Source organism: Carcharodon carcharias, chromosome 6 (assembly GCF_017639515.1).
Source record: "Carcharodon carcharias isolate sCarCar2 chromosome 6, sCarCar2.pri, whole genome shotgun sequence".
In the NCBI taxonomy this organism is placed as follows: Eukaryota; Metazoa; Chordata; class Chondrichthyes; order Lamniformes; family Lamnidae; genus Carcharodon; species Carcharodon carcharias.
Genome location: NC_054472.1, coordinates 58,388,126 through 58,414,032, shown reverse-complemented (window position 1 = coordinate 58,414,032; position 25,907 = coordinate 58,388,126). Strand labels below are relative to the sequence as shown.

The 25,907-nt window shown below is 40.2% G+C and overlaps 1 protein-coding gene across 3 annotated transcripts in view; it reads right to left on the bottom strand.

Moving 5' to 3' along the window:
- Window positions 1-25,907, bottom strand: part of samd12 (sterile alpha motif domain containing 12) — a 120,987-nt gene that overhangs the window by 65,307 nt on the left and 29,773 nt on the right. For 2 of the 3 annotated variants that reach the window (XM_041190403.1, XM_041190404.1), the window contains exon 3: window positions 18,241-18,376. In XM_041190403.1, the coding sequence (XP_041046337.1) occupies window positions 18,241-18,376 (136 nt within the window). Of the gene's footprint in view, window positions 1-8,677; window positions 10,949-18,240; window positions 18,377-25,907 lie in introns of those variants that run through there. The other variant, XM_041190405.1, reaches the window with a different exon arrangement.

Here is a 25,907-nt window from a genome sequence, read left to right as displayed (position 1 = left end):
TGTTTTCCTAGTACATGAACTGCTTAGCCCAAGTTTTAATGTTTGACTTCTATTTTCCTCATGGCTTTAGGTTTAAATTCTAAATCCACAGAAAACATTTCAGCTAGGCAAATCATCCAAGTCATTCTTCTCCTATTTAAACACAGGATTGTGGTTCTCCTTCGCTTTAAAAGGATCTTGAGATTATGCTTATGTTCTGACAATTTTTTTTTTTCCAAATTAGCTCTTGCAGTTTTCTGCACTCTTTTTTGTGTTTTTCCATTCGGTATGGCTTATGTCCAATTCTATCTGAGCAAGAGCCAGAGCTTCTTCATTTTGAAGTTTCATTTTCTGCTCTGAAATTTTAAAGTTGTCCCCATAATTCCACTGCATCAGCATTACCTACAAACAAGTTCTTTTGCTTCATAGCATTGTCTTTCTCTAGTTGTCCATCAGCCTGGAGCACTGCTGCTGTATTTTGTTTTGACTCCTGTGACTTTGTGGCTGCAGGCAGAACCAGTTGTCAGTTGACTTTTAACCTTTGCAGTCAGTCTGAGGTGTTATCATCTCTTCCATGTTAGAAGTTTGAACTTTTGACTCTACGCACCCCTTCAGTCAAACCATGGTCTTTCATGACAGATTCTGAGACAATTTTATGTTCTTCTGCAACCATTAATGGGGATGATACATCTGTACCCTTAGTTGAAACCATTCTTTCTGCGGCAAGATTACAATAGTTCCTGATTCTTAACAGTACATTACCAACTTTAGTAGCAGACTTGCCTCCCATCCCAGGAGATGGCAACGATCATTTTCTAGTATGAAATCAAACTCTTACTTGGCTAAATTGACATTTCAATCACATGTGGTTGACTGCTAATGCTCTCAGGGTAATATTGGTTCACATCCCAATAACAAAATCTGATCCTTCACAAAACCAAACTTCCTTTTTGCATCCATTGAGATATTCATCTTTTATTTTACTAAAGACACCAAAATGTTAGTGAATAATAATAAAACAAATATCAATTAATTGGAAACAAAAACAGAAAATGCCAGAAAAACTCAAACAGGTCTAACAACATCTGTGAACAGAAAGAAAAACCAGAATTAACGTTTTGAATCTGTATGACTCTTCTTCAGGGCTGAAGTAAAAATGTGATGAAATTTATATACTGTAAGGGGGGTGGAGCAGGTCAAGCTGGATAGAAGGCCAGTGATAGATGGAGGCAAAGGAGAGATTGACAAAGGAGACACTGCCAGAGATGTCATGGACAAAGGGGTGTTAATGATATAGTGATACTGATGGTGGCATCAAGGTCAGAAAGTAAAAATGTGTTTTGCAAAATGATGTTTTTACAGATTTGCCCTCTTTAGCATCCCAAAGAAGTTTTTTTTAAAAAATGAAACATTGCAAAGAACAGGTTGACCAATGTAGGATGTAGTACATTGCTAAAGGACCATGCAGAATTGCATCCTCACTGCTTATCACTGTAGAATCAAAGTATTTGTACAGCATTTTCCACCGTGACACTTCCATCTCGAATCATGCAATATTTTTGACCTCTGCCAAATATTGTAAGAAAAATCCAAATCTAATCTGCAACTGTGTTTAAAAAAAAATCAAATATTTCTCTACGATGCATAGCATCCTGCTTTGATTAGAGTACTTGGTCATCTATACATCTTTTTGAAAATTATAGAGCTTTTTATTTTTGACTTCTGGAATATTCTTCTTCAAAGTGAATGAATCAATGAGTAGATGCGAGTGGAATTATTGAATTCAATGATGTGGAGTCATTGCCAGTTTGGATTTTGCATATCCAACATTTTCTGCATGGAGAGGTAGCCAGAGCCAAATGACCAGTTGGATGCCAAAGCTCTACTTCAAGGATGCGTGCAAGCATTACACGAAGGCCCTAAACATTATCACACTTGGGAGTTACTGATGACAGAGGAAGATGACAACACTTCCTGTCGGCTGGCGTGCATCATCACTATGACCAGTGTCGAAAAGGGCTTGGCAACAGGCACCAACACCAAAAACAACCTACAACACTTGGAAGCTTCATATACGGCAGAACTTGCTTTTCAAGAATTGGTGTTTTCAGCCTACAGCAAAAGGTGCGTCATATGAAGATAGTCTATCTGAAATGGATTGTTTGCTGCGGGTTCATCATCTTTCTTACATGGAAGGATTCTGACGAATGCAGAGTCTTTAAAAGGACAAAAAAAGGCTTCTGTCTAGTTAGAAGAAAAAATTTGTATAAAGAAAGCATACATCAAGATCATCCAATCTTAAGTAGAAAACTCACAGCCAAATAATGTTCTATATAATGGCGAAGATAAAAGCAAAATAATGCGGATTCTGGAAATCTGAAATAAAAACAAAAATAGCTGGAAAAACTCAGCAGGTCTGACAGCATTTGCAAAGAGGAACACAGTTAACGTTTCGAATCCGTATGATGAGTCATACGGACTCAAAACATTAACTGTGTTCCTCTCCGCAGATGCTGTCAGACCTGCTGAGCTTTTCCAGCTATTTATGTTTTTGTTCTATATAATGGCCTTCATTTCAAGCAGAGCATGACTAGTTGTATATTTTAGCAATGAACAAAATGAAGGTTCTTTGTCATCATTGTAGCAGCATCACTAATTCAGTATTGTATCACCTTATAATGAGATCACAAATGAAGTGGTTGACATTAGGGAGTTACCATTCAGAGCTGCCTCTTCATACAAATTATGCCCAAGTATCCTCATGGGCTAGATCAATTCAAAACATCAAGAATCATGCAAAAAAAAAAAAACCCCAGCTATTAGTTATTCCCACAGCAGAACAATTTCCCCTAAGGAGAGCAGCAACCTTATAATGATTAAAATCATTAATCTTCTCATCTGTGAGGCCAAAGGGAGTGTGAACGATCTCTGCAAATGATCCAAAGTTTTATCATTCTTCGTGTTAGTTAACTGCTTTGACTAACCACTTTTGAAAAGTTATTACAGTAATAGTGTGTGGTACAGAAGTAGAATTAAGACAAGTCAGCACAATTTATTCCTACCAAGTGTAGCCACTCCAAACATTTTCTTAACTGTTAAAATGCATTAATTCTTAGCTTTCTTCTTTACCTGTCAAAGAACTAGAGATCCACTCCACTTCCAAGGTAGAAGAATGTGACTTAAATACAAGTACACCAAGTAGTAACCTCTCAATACATTTTTAAACTTAGGTTTGTCCTTGATGTGTTTCGATTCTAACAGCACAAAACTAGGAGTCTGGGGAGATGTTGAGGATCAGCAGAATTAGATAATGTGACAACATAATTTTACACCCATATGTCTTCACTGCTCCAGTACCATCAAGCCACATACCAACCCGGTTTCAATAGGAAGCATAAAAATGTCCATTAGGAATAGTATCTTAGAATGAGGCATCAACCTGGTAAACCTACCACAGAGTTATCTGTACACTAAACACCAAAAGCAGCAGTCTATAAACAGAACCCAGCAAAAATCTAACCATACCACATCCAGTCAAGAATGGTGAAGGATGTCCAGAAAAATCAACAGGAGGCGGCAACTCCATAAATCTATCCTCAGCCACAGTGGAGCCCAGCATTAGTGCAAGATGCAAAGTTGAAGTTTTTCTAATTTCTTCAGCCAAAAGCTTTAACTGGAAGAGACCAAGTAGATTCATTCAATGTATCCACCATCAGAGCCAATAGGATCAGGGGAGCAGGAGGTGGGTTTCATGGACAAGACATGCTAGGAGACAGCATGAGGAGAGATAGAAAAACTAGAGAAAAGGTGTGAATTCAGTGCTAGGGCGACGAGGAACTGGAGGAAATTTGGCAGCAAGGGCTAATCAGATGGTTTTGATCTTAATGAGAAGGAAGTCCTTGAGCTCCTCACAGTTATTGCTGGAGGTGAGGGTGGAGAAGACAGCAGGGGTGGGGGGGGAAGTTTTAAGATGATGGTTTGCAATAGAGAACGAGCTGTACCACTTTGGAATGATTCTGGAACAGTGTGCAGTTTTAGCAGATGAGAGCAGTACTTGATAATGCCTTATGTAATCCAGCCACATCTGGTGATGAATGGGTAAATGAGTTCCCTGCCACATTGTTTCAAGTCTCTGTTCCTTGGATTTAAGGGTGTGGAGAGGACAGCATAACTGGGGGAAATGGCCAGGGTGAGACAGTAATGGTTTTAATGGTGACTAGTGCATCAAATGTGTGGATGAAGGTGCCATGGAGCTGCAGAAATGTAGTAACAAACATGTGGCCAGAGGCTAGGCAGTTGGGCATTTTGATTTTGAAGATGCAGTTATAAGTGAATTGGAGGATAGGTTTTCCAGGGGATGGGGGAAATATACAAAAGAAGTAGGGTTGGAGTGTGGAAGTGGGATGTGGGTGGAGTGTGATAGAAGGTGGCGATTAGAGATGGCATTATCTGTAATTGATATGACAGGACAAGCAAGACCATGTGAATTGGAAGGTCAAGAGAGTGGCCATGAACATGGGTTGGGTGTTTACCTGGAGGGAGAGATTTTGGGAGGGTATGACAGCAGTGAACTCAGAGGAGAGGGAGCAGGCGTTGAGATGGAGGTTGAAATCAGAGTATGAGGGGTCATTTAGTGCAGAGGCCGAGATGGAAGCAGTGAAGATACCTTGCAGAGAAAATATTTATTATACTTGGGAGGGCAGTAGAGAACAAGGATTTTGAATGAGAAATGTCAAAAGGTGGAACAAGGTGAAATGCTCAAAGGAAGAGCAAGTGCCAGAGTAGGGGTTCAAGGCCAAGGCGTGGCCTGATGATAAGGGCCGCACCACTATGGTGTACACAGTCTTGATGGGGCAAGTGGTGGACAGGCTTTACTAAGGGGAAAGGTGTCGTCACCCCTCAGCCAAGTTTTCATTAGGGATGATTGTATCAATATCAGCACCTAAAGTAGTTCATGTATGGCAAGGGCCTTGCTCACAAGTGAATGGACATTCTGGAGCAAGATGCATTTTGGAGTGGCAAGAGCAGAGTCCACAGGAAGGCAGTAGGTAGGGCTAGTTGGACAGGAAAGAGATTGGCAAGTTTAGCCCCAGCAGGAACGTCAATGAAAGAGTTGCAGCTCTTGACATCAAGTCAGCATTTGATGGTGTGGCATCAAGGAGTCCTAGCAAAACTGGAGTCAATGGGAACCAGTGGGAAAATGCTCCGCTGGTTGGAGTCATATCTAGTGCAAAGGAAGATGGTCACGATTGTTGGAGATCAATTATCTCAGTTCTAGAACATAGCTGTAGGAGTTCCTTAGGGTGGTGTCCTAGGCCCGACCATCTTCAGCTGTTTCATCAATGACCTTCCTTCTATCATAAGGTCAGAAGTGGGGATGTTTGCTGATGATTGTACAATGTTCAGTGCCATTCATGACTCCTCAGATAGTGAAGCAGTCCATTGTCAAATGCAGCAAGGCCTGGACAATATCCAGGCTTGGGCTGACAAGTAACTTTTGTGCCACACAAGTGCTATGCAATGATCAACTCTAGCAAGAGAGAATCTAACCATCACCCCTTGACATTCAATAGCACTACTATCACTGAAGCCCCCAATATCAACATCCTGGGGATTACTAGCCTCTTGTAGTCACAGTATTTATATGGCTAGTCCAGTTCAGTTTCTGGTCAATGGTAATCCCCAGGATGTTAATAGTGGGGCCTTCAGCCATAGTACAGCCCTGCCACATCCAGTTGTGAAGGGTGGTGAACAATTAAACAATGGAAAAGGAGGTTCCATAAACACTCCCATCCTAAATGATGGGGGAGCCCAGCATATCAGTGCAGGAGAAAAGCTTGAAACAATCGTTTCAAGACAAAGTGCCAAGACAAAGATTCATCTTAGCCTCCTTCAGAGGTTGCAGCATTAAAGTTGCCAGCCTTTAGCCACATGATATCAAGAAATTGCTGAAGGCACTAGATAGATAGATAGAGGGAAGACTGTGGGCCCAGATAACACCCAGACTGTATTGAAAACTTGTGCTCCAGAACTAGCCACACCCAAGCTCTTCTAGTACAGCTACAACACTAGCACCCATCCAAAAGGGAAGATTGCCCAAATATGACCTATAACCTGTACCCAACCATCATCAATACATACAATAGTCAATAATTTGCTGACATCAATGAATCCCTTATTAACACCCACAAGGACTGTTGTGATTCAAGGTGGCAGCTCACCATCACCTTAAGGGCAATGACTGTCATTGTATTAAAATACTGCCTAACACCACATGGACTGTACAGTTCATTAAAGCAGCTCAACACTACATTCTCATGGGCAATTAAGGGTGGGCCACAAATACTGGTCTTGCCAGCAAAGTCACTAGGGGCGGCATGGGACAGATGGAGATAATGGTGCGTACGGACATTTTGGGGGGGGGAAATCGGTGGCATGGGAGCTGGAAACAGCATAGGCAGAGACAGCCTGGGAGAAAATGGTGGGGAGGAGGCAGGAGAGAGTGAGAATGATAATATGACATGGATGGAAGAAAGGGGATGGCACAAGATGGATGGCTTGGGATCAGAATTTAAAGTATTATTGCAATAAAGATAATTTCCCCACAAATGTTTTGTGGGACTCTGCTAGTAGAAGAATAAAACATTGTAAAAGGTTTTAAACTAAATTGAAAGAATCAATTGGACACATTTTGGGAAACAGAAAAAAAGAGAAATTGTGGGATCAGGAAAGGTAGAAGATTTCTGTTTTCTTTTAGAAAAAGGATTGGGCTAGCGTGGGTTTCTTGTTCCTCGATGTCCATATAAAATTACACCATAGCATATTGGTAAGTTTGGACTTGAACTGTGAGATAACTTGGGCCTACTATGCCAGGGCTGACCAGAGAAAAATACCATATGAAAAAAAACATGGCAAATTTAGGCCTGTTAATCTTGTTCCCAATTTTGAAACATAATGGGCAGAATTATAACCCCCCCCACCCTGGGGTAGAGAATTCCATACATTCACTACCTTCTGAGAGAAGAAATTCCTTCGCATCTCAGTTGTAAAGGTGTGTCCCCTTATTCTGTAACGATGTCCCTTAGTTCGAGGTTACCCCACTGGTGGAAACATCTTCAACATTTATCCTGTCAAGCCCCCTCAGAATCTTGTAAGTTTCAGCAAGATCACCTCTGGTTTTTCTAAACTAATGAATAAAAGCCTAATTTGTTTAGCCGTTCTTGATATCCCTTAATCCCAGGAATCAGCCTAGTGAATCTCTTTTGAACTGCCTCCAATGCCAGAATATCCTTTCCTAAATAGGGGACCAAAACTGTACACAATACTCCAGGTGTGGCCTCACCAACACCCTGTACAGTTGTAACATGACTCCCTTATTTTTAAACTCCAACCCCCTGTCAATACAGACCAAAACTCCATTAGCGTTCTTAATTACTTGCAGCACCTGCATGCTAACCTTCTGTGTTTCATGCACAAGAACATCCAGATCCCTCTGTGCTGCACTTTTTTTTTTTTGCAGTGTCTCTCCATTTAAATAATAGTCTGCCTTTTGATTCTTCCTACCAAAGTGCAGGGCCTCACACTTTCCTATATTAAACTCCCATCGGCCAAGTTTTTGCCCACTCACAAAGAATCTGCAAGGGGATATAGATAGGTTATGTCCTCATCACAACATGCCCTCCCTATTTTTGTATTCTATTTTCTATTCCCTCTCTATCCTGAAAGTTTATGCAGTGAACATTTGGAATTCCCCAAGCTGTTCAAGCCCTACAGGAGTTAGAGAATCTTACAAAACACGAGGCCATTTGACCCCATCATGCCTGTGCCAGGTCTTTTAAAGAGCCATCTAATGAGCTGCTGACACGAACCTCCCCCGCCACTCTTCCCCTCTAGCCCTACAATTTTTTCTTTTTCAAGTGGATATCCAATTCCATTTTGATACTTATGATTGAATCTGCTTCCACCACCCTTTCAAGCAAAGCATTTTAGATCATAACTTGCTGTGTAAACATATTTCTTCTCATCATCCCACTGATCATTTTGCCAATTGTTTTAAATTTGTCTCCTCTGGTTCTCATCACAGCCACCAGTGGAAAAAGTTGCCCCATACTCATCAAATCCTTCATTTTGAACAAGGGTAGATATGCTGTGGCATCAAAAGCTTGGATGGAATTACAGTGCACACCACAATTGTCGATACTGGCGTTTGAATGGTATTAAAATCAGTATTCATATGAACGGGCCTCTTGGATTTTGATGCTGGTCACAACAGCCCGTAGGTGAATGGAGAAAAATTAAATGTGTTAAAATCCATTAGCATGGAATTTGCCAGCAGCACGCTGACCTTATGTCTGAAATCACCTCAAGCAAGCATTCAAATGATGTCGGAAAGCTAGAATTTCAGGCAAATTATTTCCAGAGCATTTACTTGTTGGAAGATGTTCCATTTGCATTCTATTAATTTGATCAATTACTATCTTGGGACTTTACTTGCAACAAAACATTAATTCTGACATTTTCTTTTAAGTGATTGATGGTACAACTACATCACAATAAGAATACATCCAAATAACACAGCAGACATTTGCTCTATTGATTTTAAAGTTATAAAACAAAAGTTTGGATTTTAGAAGATTTGCTTACATTTACTTGACTATTAATATACTACGTAATGGGTAAGAATAACAGCACAAACATAGCACTCAGATCAGATTTTATTGGCAATGACTCAAGAGCATGCTCCAATCATACAGCTGTCTGCATTAGCTACAGAACACTTGACAATTCAAAGATTAAAATTAACACCAAATTCACACACATTTACAAAAAGACCAATATGTGGAAGGCAAGTGAGTTCTCTCAGGGCATGTGGCTCTCTTTCACCTTCTACCCATCAAGTTATTTTTCCCTCACATCACATTTTCTAGTCTACTCAAAACATGCATTAAGTGCATAGGAAGCTGAAGATTGAGGCTTTTTGCAATAAAGAGTTAAGCTACCCAGAGGAAACAAGGCTGATTAGTTGGTATTCTCTCAACATTTTAGGGTAAATGTCTACCCTCTGCTTGGCATCCCCAATTGCAACACATCTAAAATTGCCAGCTTACTGATATCAGCATTAGTTATGCAAACTCATATTCCACTACAGCAGCAGCACACATCATGGAGCTAAAATGCTCTGTTCCACAAGGCTGCCAGCTGGATCATTTTCTGAATTTTGTATAATAGATATCAGCTAGTCAAATGGGAAAAATACAGAAGCAAAAACAAATATTTAAAGAATGGAATAAATAACGATCTCTCCACAGATGCTACCTGTGCTGAGTATTTCCACCATTTTCTGCTTCTCTCAGATTTCCAGCATCTGGAGTACTTTGCTTTTGTACAGGAAAATTACAGAGTGCTTTCCCCCTTTAAAATAGAAAATAGCTGAAGGGAAGTTAATTGGTACCAATACAATACAGCACATCTAGATGCTGGTGAAACAAAAACAGAAAAGGCTGGAAATATTCGGCAGATCAGGCAGTATCTGTGGAGAGAGAAACAGTTCATTTTTCTGGTCTGATCTACTCATCAGAACTAGATGCTGGTGACCATTACACAGGGGCTTTTCTTTTTAAAAAGAATGCCTAATCAGAAATGCTGGGAAATGGCACATGTTGGTAGGCTTATGATGGAGTAGCTCTGTAGGTATCACCTCCTTGATTAAAGACACTCTACTAAAGGAAATGATATTCCAGACTTTTAGCAGGTCCCAATACAAGGTGGGCAAGAGAAGTACCATTCTAAACACAGGGAAGGAATTCTGCCAACCTAACCTAGTCTGACGTATATGCAAGTCTTATCCCACATTAGGACAATATCAAGACACCCACCATGACCTTCTGAAGACAACTAGGAATGGGCAATGAATGCCATCTTTCCAGCAAGACATTTCCAGAGAATACCAAAAAGCTTGGCCCTGATTCTGGGTAATCACAGAAAAAATATTTGAGAAGCAGTTACAAAAATGTAATTTAGTTCAGCACAAGAACAAATGATGAAAATTAGACATCAAATGGGCAAAGCTACTGATTTGGGATTTAAAAAGAAAATCAAAAGGGAAAAAGTGACATTTCCTAGATTAAATAAAAGGGAAAATAAGCAAATAGAGAAACAGGTCATCAATGGGGAATATTCAAAACAGGAAATGGAGAGTATAAATTAAGTATGCTCTGGTAAGGAAAAATATTTAAGTGTGGACAAATGATAAGATCAGGTCAATACTGAAAGCCGTATTTTATGCCCTCCCCCATGGTGAGTTTGGAGGTGGGAGAGAGTATTTAAATGAGTGAGAGGGGACCCTGCCAATTGAGACCCTCAAGGACAACCAATGCTCAATTAAGGGCCACTTCCCACAATGGCACAACCTGCAAATTTACATGGGCTTGTGGCTTGGCCTAAACAGCCAAGTGGTTATGGTACTGGGCTTGTAACCCCAAGATCAAGAGTTCAAATCTCACAATGGCAAACTATGAAACAATGTAACTTCATCTGAATAGGAACAGATGGAAACGTGTTTGTACTCGAAAGAGTTACATTGGCTTGTGGGGGTCCCTCATTCAAAAGGCACTTGGTGTCTGATCGAAGGATCTGGCAAAGGAAGGGTGGTTTCCACAGAGTCACCCCTGCCCTTGCTGCCAAACCTCCTCCATGATGATCCCCAACAGGAATCACATCAGGCCTGGGTTGCTTCACAATCCTGGATCTTCAGTGGGTAGCATTCCAGTTCCAGCAGCAGCTACCACCACCGCCCAGTGGTGCCTGGGAACCTCTCAACCGCTTGGCATATTATATCAGTGGGGCTTCCCAGAGGAGGCAGCAGGAGTCTCTCATTGGCTCTTCCAGCTAGTGGCAAAGAATCCTGTCACCACCATAAAATTTTTCCCTGAATGTTTTGTCCACGGCAATACAAATGAGTATAGGAAACCTGCAAGAATTGAGATTAAAAAAACGTAAAGGGAAAAATAGAATAAAAGGACTTTTTGTAGGCTGGTGGCCAGTAAGGTGATACGTCAGGGTATGAGTATGCCTGCTAAAAGATGAAAGGTGCAATCTTGTATTGGAGAATGAAAGGCGGGAATAGAAAATAAATACTTTACCTTAGTTTTCATAGAGGAGGTGCATATTGAAATTGTAGGGGTATTAATGGTGGTGTGGAGGTTATTATTTTGATCAGTGGCACATAAGAAGTTACATGAAGATTTACAAATCATTGGCACCTGGTGGGTTACATCCAAAAGAAGCTAAAGAAGAATTATGGTGGCTCGGATTATAGTTTTCCAAAATTATATGGATATAAATTGAGCCACAGGGTTAGAGGCTGACAAGCCAGATTCCCTTCTTTAAAAATGGCAGACAACATACTTCAGTTGTCTTGAACAGCTGAAGCCCATAATATGGACTAAAATTATTAAATACTTCAGGAAAACCATGATGAGCCAACCAGGGCCAATAAGCACAAATAAAGGTATAAAAAGGAAGTTTTTGGAAATTTCTGTCAGGTGCTATTTAAAAAGATACAGCATCAGGGACACTTCAATTTACTAGATAGAAAAATGGTCTGGTTAGGAATTGAAGAAGAGTATCCAGACTGAGGACACCAAATCGAACGGGCATGGCAAAAGCAGGATGTGTGGGGGTTTGGTGAGATGGACAAAAGTGGCAGATGCAGTTTCTTCATATTTTTCTGCATTAAAGAGATTGTGGAAGTAAGAATGAAAAAAGGAAGTGCAGTTTAAAAAGGACAAGATTTTCAAATGGCGAAAGAAAATTAGAACACTGATATGCAAATTATTTTAAAAATTGTGGCAACACAAATAGATAATGTAATAAAAAGGAAAACTAAATCATTTGTATTTGGAGGTAATGGTAGATTTTTACAACAACAGCGAGGCTGCTGTATTATTATTTACCCTTTGGGGCATCCTATAAAATATTAGAGCAAAGCTTCACACTAGGAGATCATTGGGAGTGCCAGTTACAAAGACAGATTTTAAAATTGTAGTTTTAAAAAAAAAATACTGCAACTTAGATTCCACAGGTCTACAAACCTGAAAATAAACCGCAAAATAAGCAAAGGGAATTTTTTTTTCAATAAAATGAAGCGTGCTAAAACTGTTTAAAAAGGTGCTTGATTGAAAAACTGCAGAGTGCAGCTGACAAAGCTGAGCCAAGACTTGGAGCTTGGTGAGAGGGGAGTTCAGTGAAGGGGAAGGTGGAGTTGTTCATTTCCTCTTTCTAGCTTTCTCACTCAGCAATTGGTTGTTGCTCTACTACAGGGAAAGGAGCTAGCTGTTCGGTCTGAGTATCCAGTAAGTGGGTAAGTTCTATTTTAACCCCAAGGTTTAAAATAGTACGCAAATTGGTGGCAAAGTTATTAAAATATATAAGAAAGCAACATTAAATGAGTGATTAAAATCATTTACTAATTATTTAAAGCATATTAATGATGGCTGGACAAGTGATGTGTCAAGGTTGCAGCATGTGGGAGTTCCTGGATAACATTGTGATCCAGGCCAAATACATCTGCAGCAAGTGTTTACAGCTTGAGGAACTTTAGCTCAGAGTCATTGAGCTGGAGGCTGAGCTGCAGACTCTGCGGACACATCAGGGAGGGGGAAAGTTACCTGGATGCTTTATACAGGAGATGGTCACACCACTTCAGATAGGGTATTCTGATATGGTCAGCGGCCAGGGACAGGAGGGTGCGACTGCAGGTGAGGCAGGCAAGGGGACCCAAAGGGCAGGAATGACAGCCTCTGCATTGGCCAACAGGTTTGGAGGTTCTCTCAGTTTGTTTGGATGAGAGTGGGGGCTGCAGGATGGATGCGCAAACTAACCATGGCACTGGGGAGCAATAAGGAATGTAGTGGCAGGAGGGACATTATAGTAAGGGGAATTGACACTGTTCTCTGTTGCAAAAGAGTGAAAGTCCAGGTGGCTTTGTTACCTGTCAGGGCTCAGGACATCGGTTCAGGGCTGGAGAGGAACTTGCAGAGGGAGGGGGAGAATCTAGTGGTCATGTCCATGTAAGTACCAATGAGGAAGGAGGGTCTGCAAAGTCAGTATGACGAGCTAGGCACCAAATTAATAAGCAGAACCTCAGAAGTAATAATTTCTAGATTATTACCTGAGCTATGTGCAAATTGGCATAGGGGAAATTACATTAGAGAAATGAATGTGTGGCTCAAAGATTGGTGTGGGAGAAGTGGGTTCCAGTTTGTGGGGTACTGGCACCAGTACTGGGGAAAGTAGGATCTGTACCGTTGGGATGATCTAGACTTGAAAAGTCCCTGCTTGGGTGCCCTCATGAGCTGCATGTCTAGGGAAGTAGAAGAGAGTTTTAAACCAATAGTGGGGGAAGGGATCATATTTGGGAAGATGTGGCAAACCAAAGAGTAGAGACAGGTATTAATATGGGAAATGATAAACAGGCTGTGACAGGAAGGGACAGAGTGTACAAATCTAAGAGTAAATCAGCATAAGGCTAGACCCTACAAAAATAATAAAAAAGAAAACTAAATGCTCTGTATCTAAACACACAGCATTTGAAACAAACTGAATTGGAAAAAGATGAACTGATAGCGTAAATAGAAATAAATAATAACGATCACTACAGAGACATGGCTACAGGATGACATAAATTAGGACCTGAATATTGAAGGGTATGTGATATTTAGGAAGGGCAGGAAATTAGGAAAAAGGAGGAGGGGTGGCTCTGTTAATTAATGATGGTATTAGCACATTAGAGAGCAGGATGACCCAAGTTCAGGAAACCAGGACATAGAAGCGGTTTGGGTTGAGATGAGGAATGGTAAAGGCAGGAAGTCACTTATGGGAGTGTGTTCAGGCCTCCTAATTGTAACTACATGGTAGGACAGAATATAAAAGGAGTTAATGGGAGCTTGCCAGAAAAAGGTACAGCAATAATCATGGGGGCTTTTAATCTACAGATAGACTGGAAAAAAAAATCAGATGGGCAAAGGTAGCATAGGTGGTTATAGAATGTTTTTGAATAGTTTCTTAGAACAGCATCTTCTGGAGCCAAACAGAGAGCAGGCTATACTAGACCGGGTATTGAGCAATGAGATAGGATTAATTGATAATCTCCTAGTGAAGGCACTCCTAGATAGCAGTTAACAAAATGAATGTAAAATTCAATTATAGAGGGAGAAACGAGTGCATCCAAGACTAGTATTTTAAACTTAAATAAGGGCAATTATGAGAGCATGAAAGCGGAGCTAGCTAAAATGAAGTGAACTGGCAAATGAGGTTAAGGGATATGTCAATAGAAGTTAAGTGGCAGACATTTAAAAGGGATATGTCAGGGTACATAGAATTGATACATTCCAATGAGAAAGAAAAATTCCAAGGGGAGGGCAGGAGGGCTCACCATCCATGGTTAACTAAAAAAGTTAAAACAGTATCAAACTTAAAGAAACAGCATATAATTACACCAAGACGGGGCAGATCAGAAGAACATAAAGAACATCAAAGAATGACAAAAAGATTAATAAGGAGGGAAAAATTAGAGTATGAGGGAAAGCTAGCTGGTAATAAACATGGATAGTAAGAGTTTCTATAAATATTTAAATAAGAAGAGTTAAAGTGAGCATTGGTCCTGTAAGGTGCACTGGGGAATTGATAATAGAAATTAGGGAGATGGTGGACGAATTAAACAGGTATTTTACTTTGGTCTTCACTATAGAGGACACAAGTAACACCCCAGAAATAGCGGTAAATCACAAAATGGAAGGGAGGGAGGAACTCAAGGAAAATTATAACCACCAGGGAAGTGGTATTGAGCAAATTTATGGGGCTGCGGGCAGACAAATCCCCAGGTCCAGGTGGACTTCACTCTAAGGTCTTGAAAGAAGTGACTAATGAGATAGTTGCTGCATTGGTTTTAATTTTCCAAAATTGCCTAGATTCAGGGAATTAGTTTGGAAAATAGCAAATATAACTCCTTTATTCAAACAGGGAGACACACAGAAATCAGGAAACTATAGGCCAGTTAATCTAACATCTATCATATGGAAAATGTTGGAAGCTATTAAAAGGTGTTATAGCAGGGCACTTAGAAAAATTCAAGGTAATCAGGCAGAGTCAACATGGTTTTGTAAAAGGGGAAATCATGTTTAGCCAATTTATTGAAGTTCTTTGAAGGAGTCACATGTGCTGTGGATAAAGGGGAACCAGTGGATGTACTGTACTTGGATTTCCAGAAGGCATTTGATAAAGTGCCACAAAGGTTATTGCAGAACATAAAAGCTCATGGTGTAGGGGTAACATATTGGCATGGATAGAAGATTGGCTAGCTGACAGGAAGCAGAGAATTGGCATCGATCGTTTTCTGGTTGGCAGGACAAAGTGACAAAGTGGTGTGCCACAGGGATCCATGCTGGGGCCTCAACTTATTACAATTTACATAAATTACTTGGATGAAGGGACTGAAGGAATGATTACTAAATTTGTTGATGAGACAAAGGTGGTTGGGAAAGTAAATTGTGAAGAGGGTGTAAGGAGGCTAAAAAGTAACACAGGTTAAGTGAGTGGGCAAAGATCTGGCAAATGGAGTACAATGTGGGAAAATGTGATATCATTCATTTTGACGGAGAATAAAAAAGCAGCCCATTATCCAAATGGCATAAGATTGCAGAGCTTTGAGATTCAGAGGGATCTGGATGTCCTACTGCATGAATCACAAAAGGCTAGTATGCAGCTACAGCAAGTAATTAGGAAATCTAATGGAATGCTATAATTTGTGAAGGGTATCAATTATAAAAGCAGGGAGGCCATGCTTCAATTGTACAGGACATTGGTGAGACCACATCTGGAGTATTGTGTACAGTACTGGTCACCTTAAAGATGTAAATGCATTAGAAGCAGTTCATGAGGTTTACTAGACTGTTAGGAATGGCTGGGTTGTCCTATGAGGAAAGGCTGGGCAGATTAGGCTTGTATCCACTGGAATTTAGAAGAGTAAGAGGTGACTTAATTGAAACCTTTCAGATCCCGAGGGATCTTGTCAGGGTGGATGTAGAGAGGATGTTTCCTCTCATGGGAGAATCTAGAACTGGGCCTCACTGTTTAAAAATAAGGGATTGCTCATTTAAGACAGATGAGAAAATTTTTCAGGGGGTGGAGAGTCTTTGGAACTCTTATCCTCAAAAGATGGTGGAAGCGGAGTTTTTGAACATTTTTAAGGCAGAGCTGGATAGATTCTTCATTAACAAGGGGGTCGATAGGTTATTGGGGTAGGCAGGAATGTGGGGTTGAGGTTACATTCAGACCAGCCATGATCTTATTGAATGGCAGAGCAGGCTTGAGGGGCTGAGCAGCCTACTCCAGCTCCTAATTTATATGCTCGTAAAAAGGAGGAATTCCAAAATTGCATGGGGAACAAACGAGAGAGAGAGTGGGATTAGGTGAAGTGGGTGAATACATCCAATAGATAATTGAAATTATAATTGCTAATCAAAATCATATTAGAACTGTTGTAGATCATAAACAAGGATTCAAGACGAGCATCTCCCCATTAATGGTCTCAAACTAAAAGCACCATGTTCAAGTGAATAATCAAAATAGTTCATTGGTGAACCAATAAATAGAATTGCACTTCAAGGCAAAACAGAGAAAAAGATTGGGGTGTGAGGATTAAAGGGAGGGGGAAAGCAAGGACAAGCTGATTTTGTCAAGATATTTCCCATCTTAACCATATGTAGTTCGGAAAAAAAATGTTTCACAGCATAAAAAGACATGTTTTTCCTTCTCAAACACATATAGGAATGACATGAAAGTCAACATGAAATAATTACTGCAAAATTATTACACAAGATTTTTAAAAATTTTAAACTTCCTGTGCCCCACAAAAGCTATCACTTTCATTTTGGGGACCCAACTTAAAACCTAAACAAGATTTTAAGAAAAGCTACAAATCTCTTCCAGGTACAAATTTTTATCTGGAAGGAACTGGAGTAGTCCCTCAGGTCCCAGTGGATGCTGGTTGATAGCAACAACCAAAAAAAGCTAAGCACAGTTACACACAAGCAATTCAGTGAAAAGTAAAAAAAACAAAAATCACAGGCATATGAGAAAATCTCCCGACAATGAAGGCAATTTTGACAGAAGTGAATGCACTTTAGTCAAAAGCTTCTCAATTTAACTTGTTGACCATGAAGTGTTGCTGCAAAAAGCACAAGGAGAAAAAGAGAAAAGGGAACAAGAGAAAATATATCTAGTCATTGCACAAGTCAAATATAAATCTCCAGGTACAAATAATTTCTCACCTGGGCATGGAATGCACAAACATAGATCATAGCATAAGGGCTGAAATTTATTCTTCCCTTGTTTTGGTGAAGGATAATACTTTTTCTTTCCATAATGAAAAGCTGACAAAATTAAGGGAATGTCTGGCTTCAAAGCAAGCAATTTCTGAGAATGACAGGTCATTAGAAAGTCAGCAATAAGAGGGGAAGGCAGGTATTATTTTTGTCGTTATTTTAATCCCAAGGCAGTAGGTGAAGTATGAAACTAGACACTAATACTAATCTTGATAAAGAGCTTATTCAGAATGCAGCACTACTTTTGTCTGTTTACTACCTAACAACCCAGGTGTCCCAGCATTCGTGCTCCAAGTACTTAATTAGACAATGCCCTTCACTTGTGTAACTTCATATAATTAACATTTGTCAAAAAAAGAGAATTTCACTTCCAGATATGGTGCAGACAAAATAATCTCTTTAGGCAGAATATTTCAGAGAATCATTAAGTAATAATTGCCAAGGTTTTATACTACAAAAGTTGGTTCTACCACGAGCTACCCATGTAATAAAGTAAGAATTCAGGATAGATGCAGCATGAGCGGAGATGAAGCACCAATGCAGAGCACTAGAGTAGCAGAATAGGGGGCTGCACTTAATCCTCACTCAAGTGTACATTATTTCAGTCACACCGAATGCAGGGAGTTGGGGGTGGGGGTTGGTGAGTGGGTGGTGGCAGCATGAATAGCAGTGTCAATATATGCAACAGTGGCAAGTGAAAGAGGTAGACCAGGTATCTGCTCACTCTGTACACTTGTTGTAAAGCTTGCTGGGAAGGTGAGCTGGGAGGAAAAATACCAGAAAAGGCCAGCTATCCTCGATTATACATTTATAATTAATTTTGACATCTTCACCCAATTGCCACCCACCAAAGATTTTTCTTTTTTTTTTACACTACCTGTTATATCATGCTGTTTGAAGGACTCACTGTAGGTCTGATATTGATTTGGACAGTGCTTCTTTAGCCATTTACAAACGTCTTGCTGAGTCCATAGCGCCACTGGTTTGCTTAGTTTTACTTGCCCATGGTTTGACTGGAAAAGAATACAAATTCCAAACACATTAAATGTAACAGTGGATTAGAACAAATAATCTGAAACATTGATACCAAAGCCCTTCCTCAATAAAACACCTTACAACCCAAATTTTTGTGGCGTATTTTACAAGCCTCCAAAATTTACAGAAAGTATAGTTTTACCCACATGCGATCATTTCTTTGAACTATTGTTTCTAAGTCCAATTGGAGGGATAACAAATCTACTGACACTGGGTTGTAGTAGCTGCCAAAATAAAAAGATCCATTTAAACAGATCGTTACTGTACTAAATATAGGAATTCCTAAAAACTGTAATGGATCAGCAATATAATGTAACTCAATAAATGAGCCACATGCTCAGGTCACTCTGAAGTTCCTCAATTTGCCAGGGTACAAGATTGATTTGCAGTGATGCCAGATCTACCACCTCCAATGATTGTGTCAAAGAGTTGCAATAATTGACTAGATACAGGCCAGGGAAGGCAGATTGAGACATGGAGCATAGTGTTCACACAAGTCAAGCAAACAGTGGCCCAGGTTCTCATCACAATGGAGACTGCCTCTCCTTCTAGCTGAAATTTTCAGTCCTGTCCCCGAACACAACACTTCCCATTTTTGCAAGGGTGGGGGATGGTGGCTGGATACATTTTGCACATGCACCTTTTACGGAGGCAGCTGGCTGTTTAAATCACCAGCTACCTCCACCAAGTGGGATTTGTAAGGCCAGGAATGTGAAAACCTATTTGTGCAGAGTAGACCAATTAAAAACAGGTCCTAACTTTGCAAATTCCCTTGGATAACCAGGGTACTCCTTTGGATCTGGTCCAGGGACATGTTGGGGTCAGGGCATGGGGCGGGAGGGAAATAAGGTGTCCTTTGGAATTGTTAAAATTACACATAAATATGCATAACTGGAATGGTCAACAGACCTGTGAAAATCATTTCCAAAAACTGTTGGTTGCACCTACCAAAGCATTTAAAAGTCCTGTCCTTTAAATCTTTGGAAAATGTGTCCTGGATTGTTTGGAGAAAAAGATTGCTTACGATGTCTGTTGTCATAAGCTTGAGGACTTTCATTACTGGATTGGTATAGCTTGACTGATTTCACAACCATCCATTATTATAGTAGGGTGCCTGCTATTTCACTTATAGTGGGACAATGAATTCCAATGCTTTCAGTTATAAGGAATTGTGCATTTGAAAGAAATGTTTGCTTTTATATACCTTCAACTAAGTAAAGCATTATAAATGTAGTAAAAGGGGTTTTTAATGAATGAGGGTTTTCCCCCCCCAGTATAGTGAAGTCTGCAAAGTTCTATAAAGTTCTCTCATCTTTGCATGGGTCTTTAAGGTATGCCCATGGTGGATACTAGGCAAGTTGGCAATGGTAGGTGTAAGGGCAAAGGGTGGGGGCATGGGTTGGCACTAAGTTGGCTAGAAAGAGCCATGGGAGTGGATAGAGCAACAGGTCAGTATGCAGGTTGGCATGCAGGGTATGAGGGGTTATGGGGATGTGTGGAGATAGATGAGGAGGGCCGTTTTATGTTTTAATCTTTGTTTTTAAACTTTGGATATAGTGCCAGAGCCCTGAGGCAGGCGTTCCACCCAGCCAGCTTCTGCATCCAGCATCCTGCTCAGTTCTTCCAAGGTCACCCACCCCAGCTCCTATTCCAGCCTATTCCCCAAGATGGAAAATACAATGTCTGGGCAGCCACTTGCTATTGCTGGGAAATTTGTATGAAATTTTGCATTATGAAGAACTCATTGAGTAATTCCATTATGCTCAACATAATGACTTTTGAGGATCCCATGGACTATGCAAGTAGGGACTTGGTTGTACCCACATTACTTCCTGCCTCAGATAGCTCCTGATATGAAAGGGCTCTTTTTTGGTGCTTTTTCTAACTTGCACACAGCTACCTAGTCTGTTTTAGAAACATTGCTGTCATTAGTGTACTAAATGACGTTGCTAAACATGAGGCTCAGTACCTGCTCGAGAACGAATTTGAAGGATATTTTAAAAAATTATAGACTAAACCTCTAATGGATATAATAAATTCTGCAATGCTTGGGTTATGGAATTATCATCCACGAAAGATGAATTGATTGGAGTTGAACAATGTATTTTGCAATATTAGTTATCCAAGATTTTGGCCAGATTACCCTCAAAAGGTCAAGGTCAATTTTCAAAGATCATATATAAGAAATATGAAATGGTAAGCCAAAATGTACATGGTCTGCAGAAAAAACAAGTTTAATTGACAAAGGGGCTTTTTTCCTTTCCATGCAATTTTTGCCCCTCATTCATTCTTTAACGGTAATCCAAAAGGCATGTGGAGTGTTACAAGGGAAACATTTATTTTCTAATATTGTGCATGCCTTCAAAAGAATACAAATTCATAGGATGTCATGATTCCATTCTTGGTCTCAAAATTAAACATTAATTTGGCATTATATATTCAAACTCCACCCAAGGCTTTTGCTTTCACCATTCACAGTTCAAGTTCTTTTGATATTTAAATACATTCTAGTTTTTAAAAAAAATCATTGCGGTTATTGTACACATTGCAATTAAATAGATTCTACACCAAAATCATTCTGCATTTAAAAAGAATTAACGTCACAGTGAAACAAAAATAGAAATGCTGAAAATATACTGTGGCTCTGCCAGCATTAAAAAATAAATTATACTTTTGCTCAAGCAGTGTCAGATTTGCTAGAGACTGCACCCCAACATCACCTATCTTTTCACTTTCCATTTATGTTGTTTGATCTGCTCTGGTAATGCCAGCATCTTCAAATTTTTATTTTGGATTTCCAGCATTTTCTCCACTCAGTTAAGGCAATGAGGACCAGATTCAATATCAGTTCTATGTTGGACTAATGATCTCAGCTGCAGTAGTACTGGGAAGTGTTCCTGCTCTTGATTGCCGCATTTGCCAGACTACACAAAGCACCAGACCATAAGACACACCAGGACTTAGAAATATTTCTTTGATATTTCTTATGTATATAGGTATTCAATATTAATGTTTACTATCACAAAATAATGCAGCATTAAGTCTTACTAATCATAGAAACTGAAAAAAATCATATCCTCATGGTTCATATAACACTAATGATGATGAATGGGACTTTCTTCAAATAATACATCATCTTCACTGCCATATAGGGCATTGCATTTCTCAAATGCTTTCAAAATGGTTTCCTTTCACTAATTGCCCACCCACTCATGAAATGGTGCACCCCTTCAGTTGGTATCACGACATAGCTTGGAGTATCCATCATTCAGTCCACTTCTCACATGAATGGTTTAAATGGCTTCTTTATTGAGATGTCCAAGGGCTGCAATTGGCCACTAACACTGCCTGGAATCAGAGCTGGCTGGTCTTCAATTCCGCAACCCTTACTTTTGTGGCCTCAGCTATATGTGCCCAGAACTGGAGTGGTTATTATTATAATAGAAGGCCACCTGGACGCTTCGAGCACCTTTTCTCTAGCCATAGTTTTATCCCTTCTTCAATCATCCATCTCTTATGATGGGCATGAACAAGAATTCAGTGTGGAATTTCAACCTTTTGTTCTGATGGCAAAAAGCTGACATTGTTACCGAGATAACAGCACCACAGGCCAAAATGAGCGTAGCGGGTATTCTCGTAGCCAGAGATGATTATTGGTATTGTTTTAGCACTTTTAATGTCAGCAGTCTTGCTTGATGCAACACCAAAACTTAGACTGATCATCAATATAAACAAGGACCCCCTAAGTTAAAAACAAATTTTTCCTTGTATTAATCACGAGCCTGTGAAATTCAAATAGCTTTACTTTGTATTTGGCTGACATCATCTGTGTTACCTCTATTCTAGTTCTTATGCTTAGCCCATGCCTTTTCTTCATAAACATGTAGCACCAAGATGTTGTCCCATCTAAATCAGTAACACTGCTTACTACTGCTACTCTTCTTGCTTCACATAACAACCACTTTGGTTGTTACAGAAACTCAATTCCTCCTGTGGTCTACTATCCAATTTTTTACCTCTTCTTCCAGCAGTGATGATTTTGCAGCATGTCCATGAAATGTCTGCTTGCTCTTTTCTATCTTCACTAGTTCTTTCTCTTGCTCCTTCCATTACATTCAATTTTGCCAGGGTTCCTTGATGCCACACTTGGTCAAATGCTGCTTTGATGCACACAAGTGTTGTAGTGGTGCTGAAACAACTTGGCTAGGGGCAGGATAGTTCTAGAGCACAAGTCATATCCTGCCACTGATTGAATCTTATTGGGTCCAAAACAAATGTTTCCTTATACATTCACAGCAGATATTACAAAAAAAAACCCCACAAACCCGTAAAGTCCTTGTAATATATGTTAATGATCTGTATGACGGTAACCTGCAGATAATGAGATGCATTAATGGCAATTTTACACAACTTTTTTCCAGAAAAGAGTGCATCTCCCAGCTTCTGCTGGAAGTGCAGAAATTGCAATGTTAGATGAAAAAAACATCAGGCTCATGAGACCATTCAGCTGCTTTGCCATATTACAAATGCTCATCTATGAAGAATGGCTTTTTTGATGAGATATTGATAAGCATCCAGCAAGGAGTCTCAGCCTTCAGAAGTAGTGGAGGAAATGGGAGCTAATTTCACATACAAAAAATGGTTGGAGAAAAGGAATAAATATAGAACACCCTGATAATTCCATACTTAGCTGAAGACAAAGAAAGATACTCAGGCAAAAATATTTTCAAGGCTATTGCTTATACGTGATCATAATGAAAAAGTGTGTTATAGTGCCATCTAATGGATGCATTTGGAAAATAAAATTTCTTGCAACGATTATCAAACAGGTCCTACAATAAAAGACAAGAGCAAAGCAATCCCCACAACTAATGGGTCAGAACGAAGCTTTGTAGTCGTGCCATATCCAGCCACGAATGGTGGAGGACAATTAAACAATGAACAGAAACAGCAGGTTCCACAAACTCCAATCTGGGGAAGCCCAGTACATCAGTGGAAAAGACAAGGCTAAAGCATTTGCAACCATCTTCAGCTAGAAGTGCCAAATGGATGACCTATGTCATCCTCCCCCTGATGTCCCCAGCATCATGGATGCCAGTCTTCAATTAATACAATTCACTCCATGATATTAAGAACAGCTGAAGGCACTGGATACTGCCAAGGCTCTGGGCCTTGACATTATTCCAACAATAGTACTGAAGACTTGTGCTCCAGAACTATCCCGCCCCAAGCTGTTCCATTACTGCTACAACACTGGCATCCATCCAGCAATGTGGAAAATTGTCCTGTCCACAAAAGCAGGGCAAATTCAATCCAGCCAATTACTGCCCCCTCATCTCCTCTCAACCATTAAAGTGATGGAAGGTGCCATTGACTGTGCTATGAAGCGATACCTACTCAGTAATAGCCTGCTCATTGATTTGGGTTTCACTAGTGCCACTTAGCTCCTGCCCTCATTACAGCCTTAGGCCAAACACGGACAAAAAAGAGCTGAACGCCAGAGGTGAAGAGAGAGTGACTGTCCTCATCAAAACAGCATTTGACCAAGTGTGGCATTAAGGAGCCCTAGCAAAATTGAAGTCAACAGGAATCAAGGGGAAATTTCTCCACTGGCTGGAGTCATACCTAGCACAAAAGATGATGGTTCCGGTTGTTGGAGTTGAAATATCTCAGCCCCAGAATACTGTTGCAGGAGTTCCTCAGGGTAGTTCCCTGGGCCCAACCATCTTCAGTTGTTTCAATGATCTTCCTTCCATCATAAGATTAGAAGTGGGAATGTTCCTGACGATTGCACACAATGTTCAGCATCATTCAAGACTCCTCGGATATTGAAGCAGTCCATGTGCAAATGGAGCAAGAGCCTGGATAACATTCAGGCTTGGGCTGACAAGTGGCAAGTAACATTTCTGCCACACAAGTGGATAGCAATGACCATCTCCAACAAGGGAAAATCTAACTATCTTCCCCCTGACATTCATTGGCATCACCATCGCTGAATCCTCCACAATCAACATCCTGGAGGTTTGAACAGAACAGAACTGTACTAGCTACAGGAGCAGGTCAGAGGGTGGGAATCTCAGGTGAGCAACTCAAGGCCTGTCCACCATCTAAATGGCACAAGTCAGGAGTGTGATGTAATACTTTCCACTTCCTGAATGGTGTGGCTTCAACAGCACTCAAGATCAACATCATCCAGGACAAAGCAGCCCACTTTATCAGCATTCCATCCACTACCTTTGTACAGTGGCATCAGTGTGCACCATGTACAAGATGCACTGCAGCAACTCACTAAAGCTCCTTCAACAGCACCTTCCAAACCTACAACCTCTATCCACCTAGAAGGACAAGGGCAGCAAATGCATGGGAAAACCACCACCATGTATAAGCTCCCCTCCAAGCCACACACCATCCTAATTTGAAACTATAATCCTGAAGCACCCTTCCCAGCAGCACTGAGGGTGTACCTGCACCAGATGGACTGCAGCAGTTCACCACCACGACCTTCACAAGGGCTATTAGGAAGGGGAAACAAATGTTGGCATAACAGCAACACTCATATCTCATGAAAGAATAAGGAACTGCGGTTTATACTTGACCTCCTGACTGAACAGGAAATTGACACTATAGTTGCAAGCATTGTTCAAGTATCGCCTCATATTTAAAGCTAGGTGGTCACTTACCAATGCTGCCTGCAATGTGTTATTGCTATCTGATTAGCATTCCTCTAACATTTTTCCTTCATCTATTTTTTGGTTCATCATTCCTTTCAGCATGGCCATCCTGCTGGAGATTCTCTCTTTCCAAGCTGAATGCCTAATGTAATACTTACTCATATCCAATTATTTAACTTTCCTATAACATTTTGACATTTCTTGTTCAATTACGAATTAAATACAGCCAGTATACCCTCTGCAGCAAGATCAGCTTGCATCAAGGTAGCGCTAGAATGAAAACTGTTGCCATTTTAGGTACAATGTTTATTCTTGCTATTACGGAACTAATTTTGAAGAAAAAATGGCAGACTAAAGAGTGTTATTTCTATTTTCACTGCCGACATGAATATAAGATTAGGTCTATCGCCACCCTAATACCACAAATCACATTGATCTGCAAATTTACATTCCACTGGATTCATCTTTCCAGGTTATGTTTAAATTAACTGTGCAAAAATTTCTCCTGAACCTTTCTCCCCGCCCCCCCCACTTGCTTCCTTTGAACATGTTTAAATATTTCCCTACTGAAAAGCAAATGTGGGATAAATACAGCATGTATGACAGGAGGGTTGCAGATGACTTGATAGTTCTATGGATTAGCAACAGTCCTTTACCCAGACAATTTCCGCAATAGCTGTAATGCAAAATGACTGAGAAGTCTCCATCCAATTTCTACAAAAACAGTATTAGCCACAATTCCAATACTAACTAGCAACCTTGCTAAGATGGACATCAGATGCATGTGAGGGAATTAAAAAACAGAAACTAGTGAAGCAGGGGCACTCTTCTGAAGTCA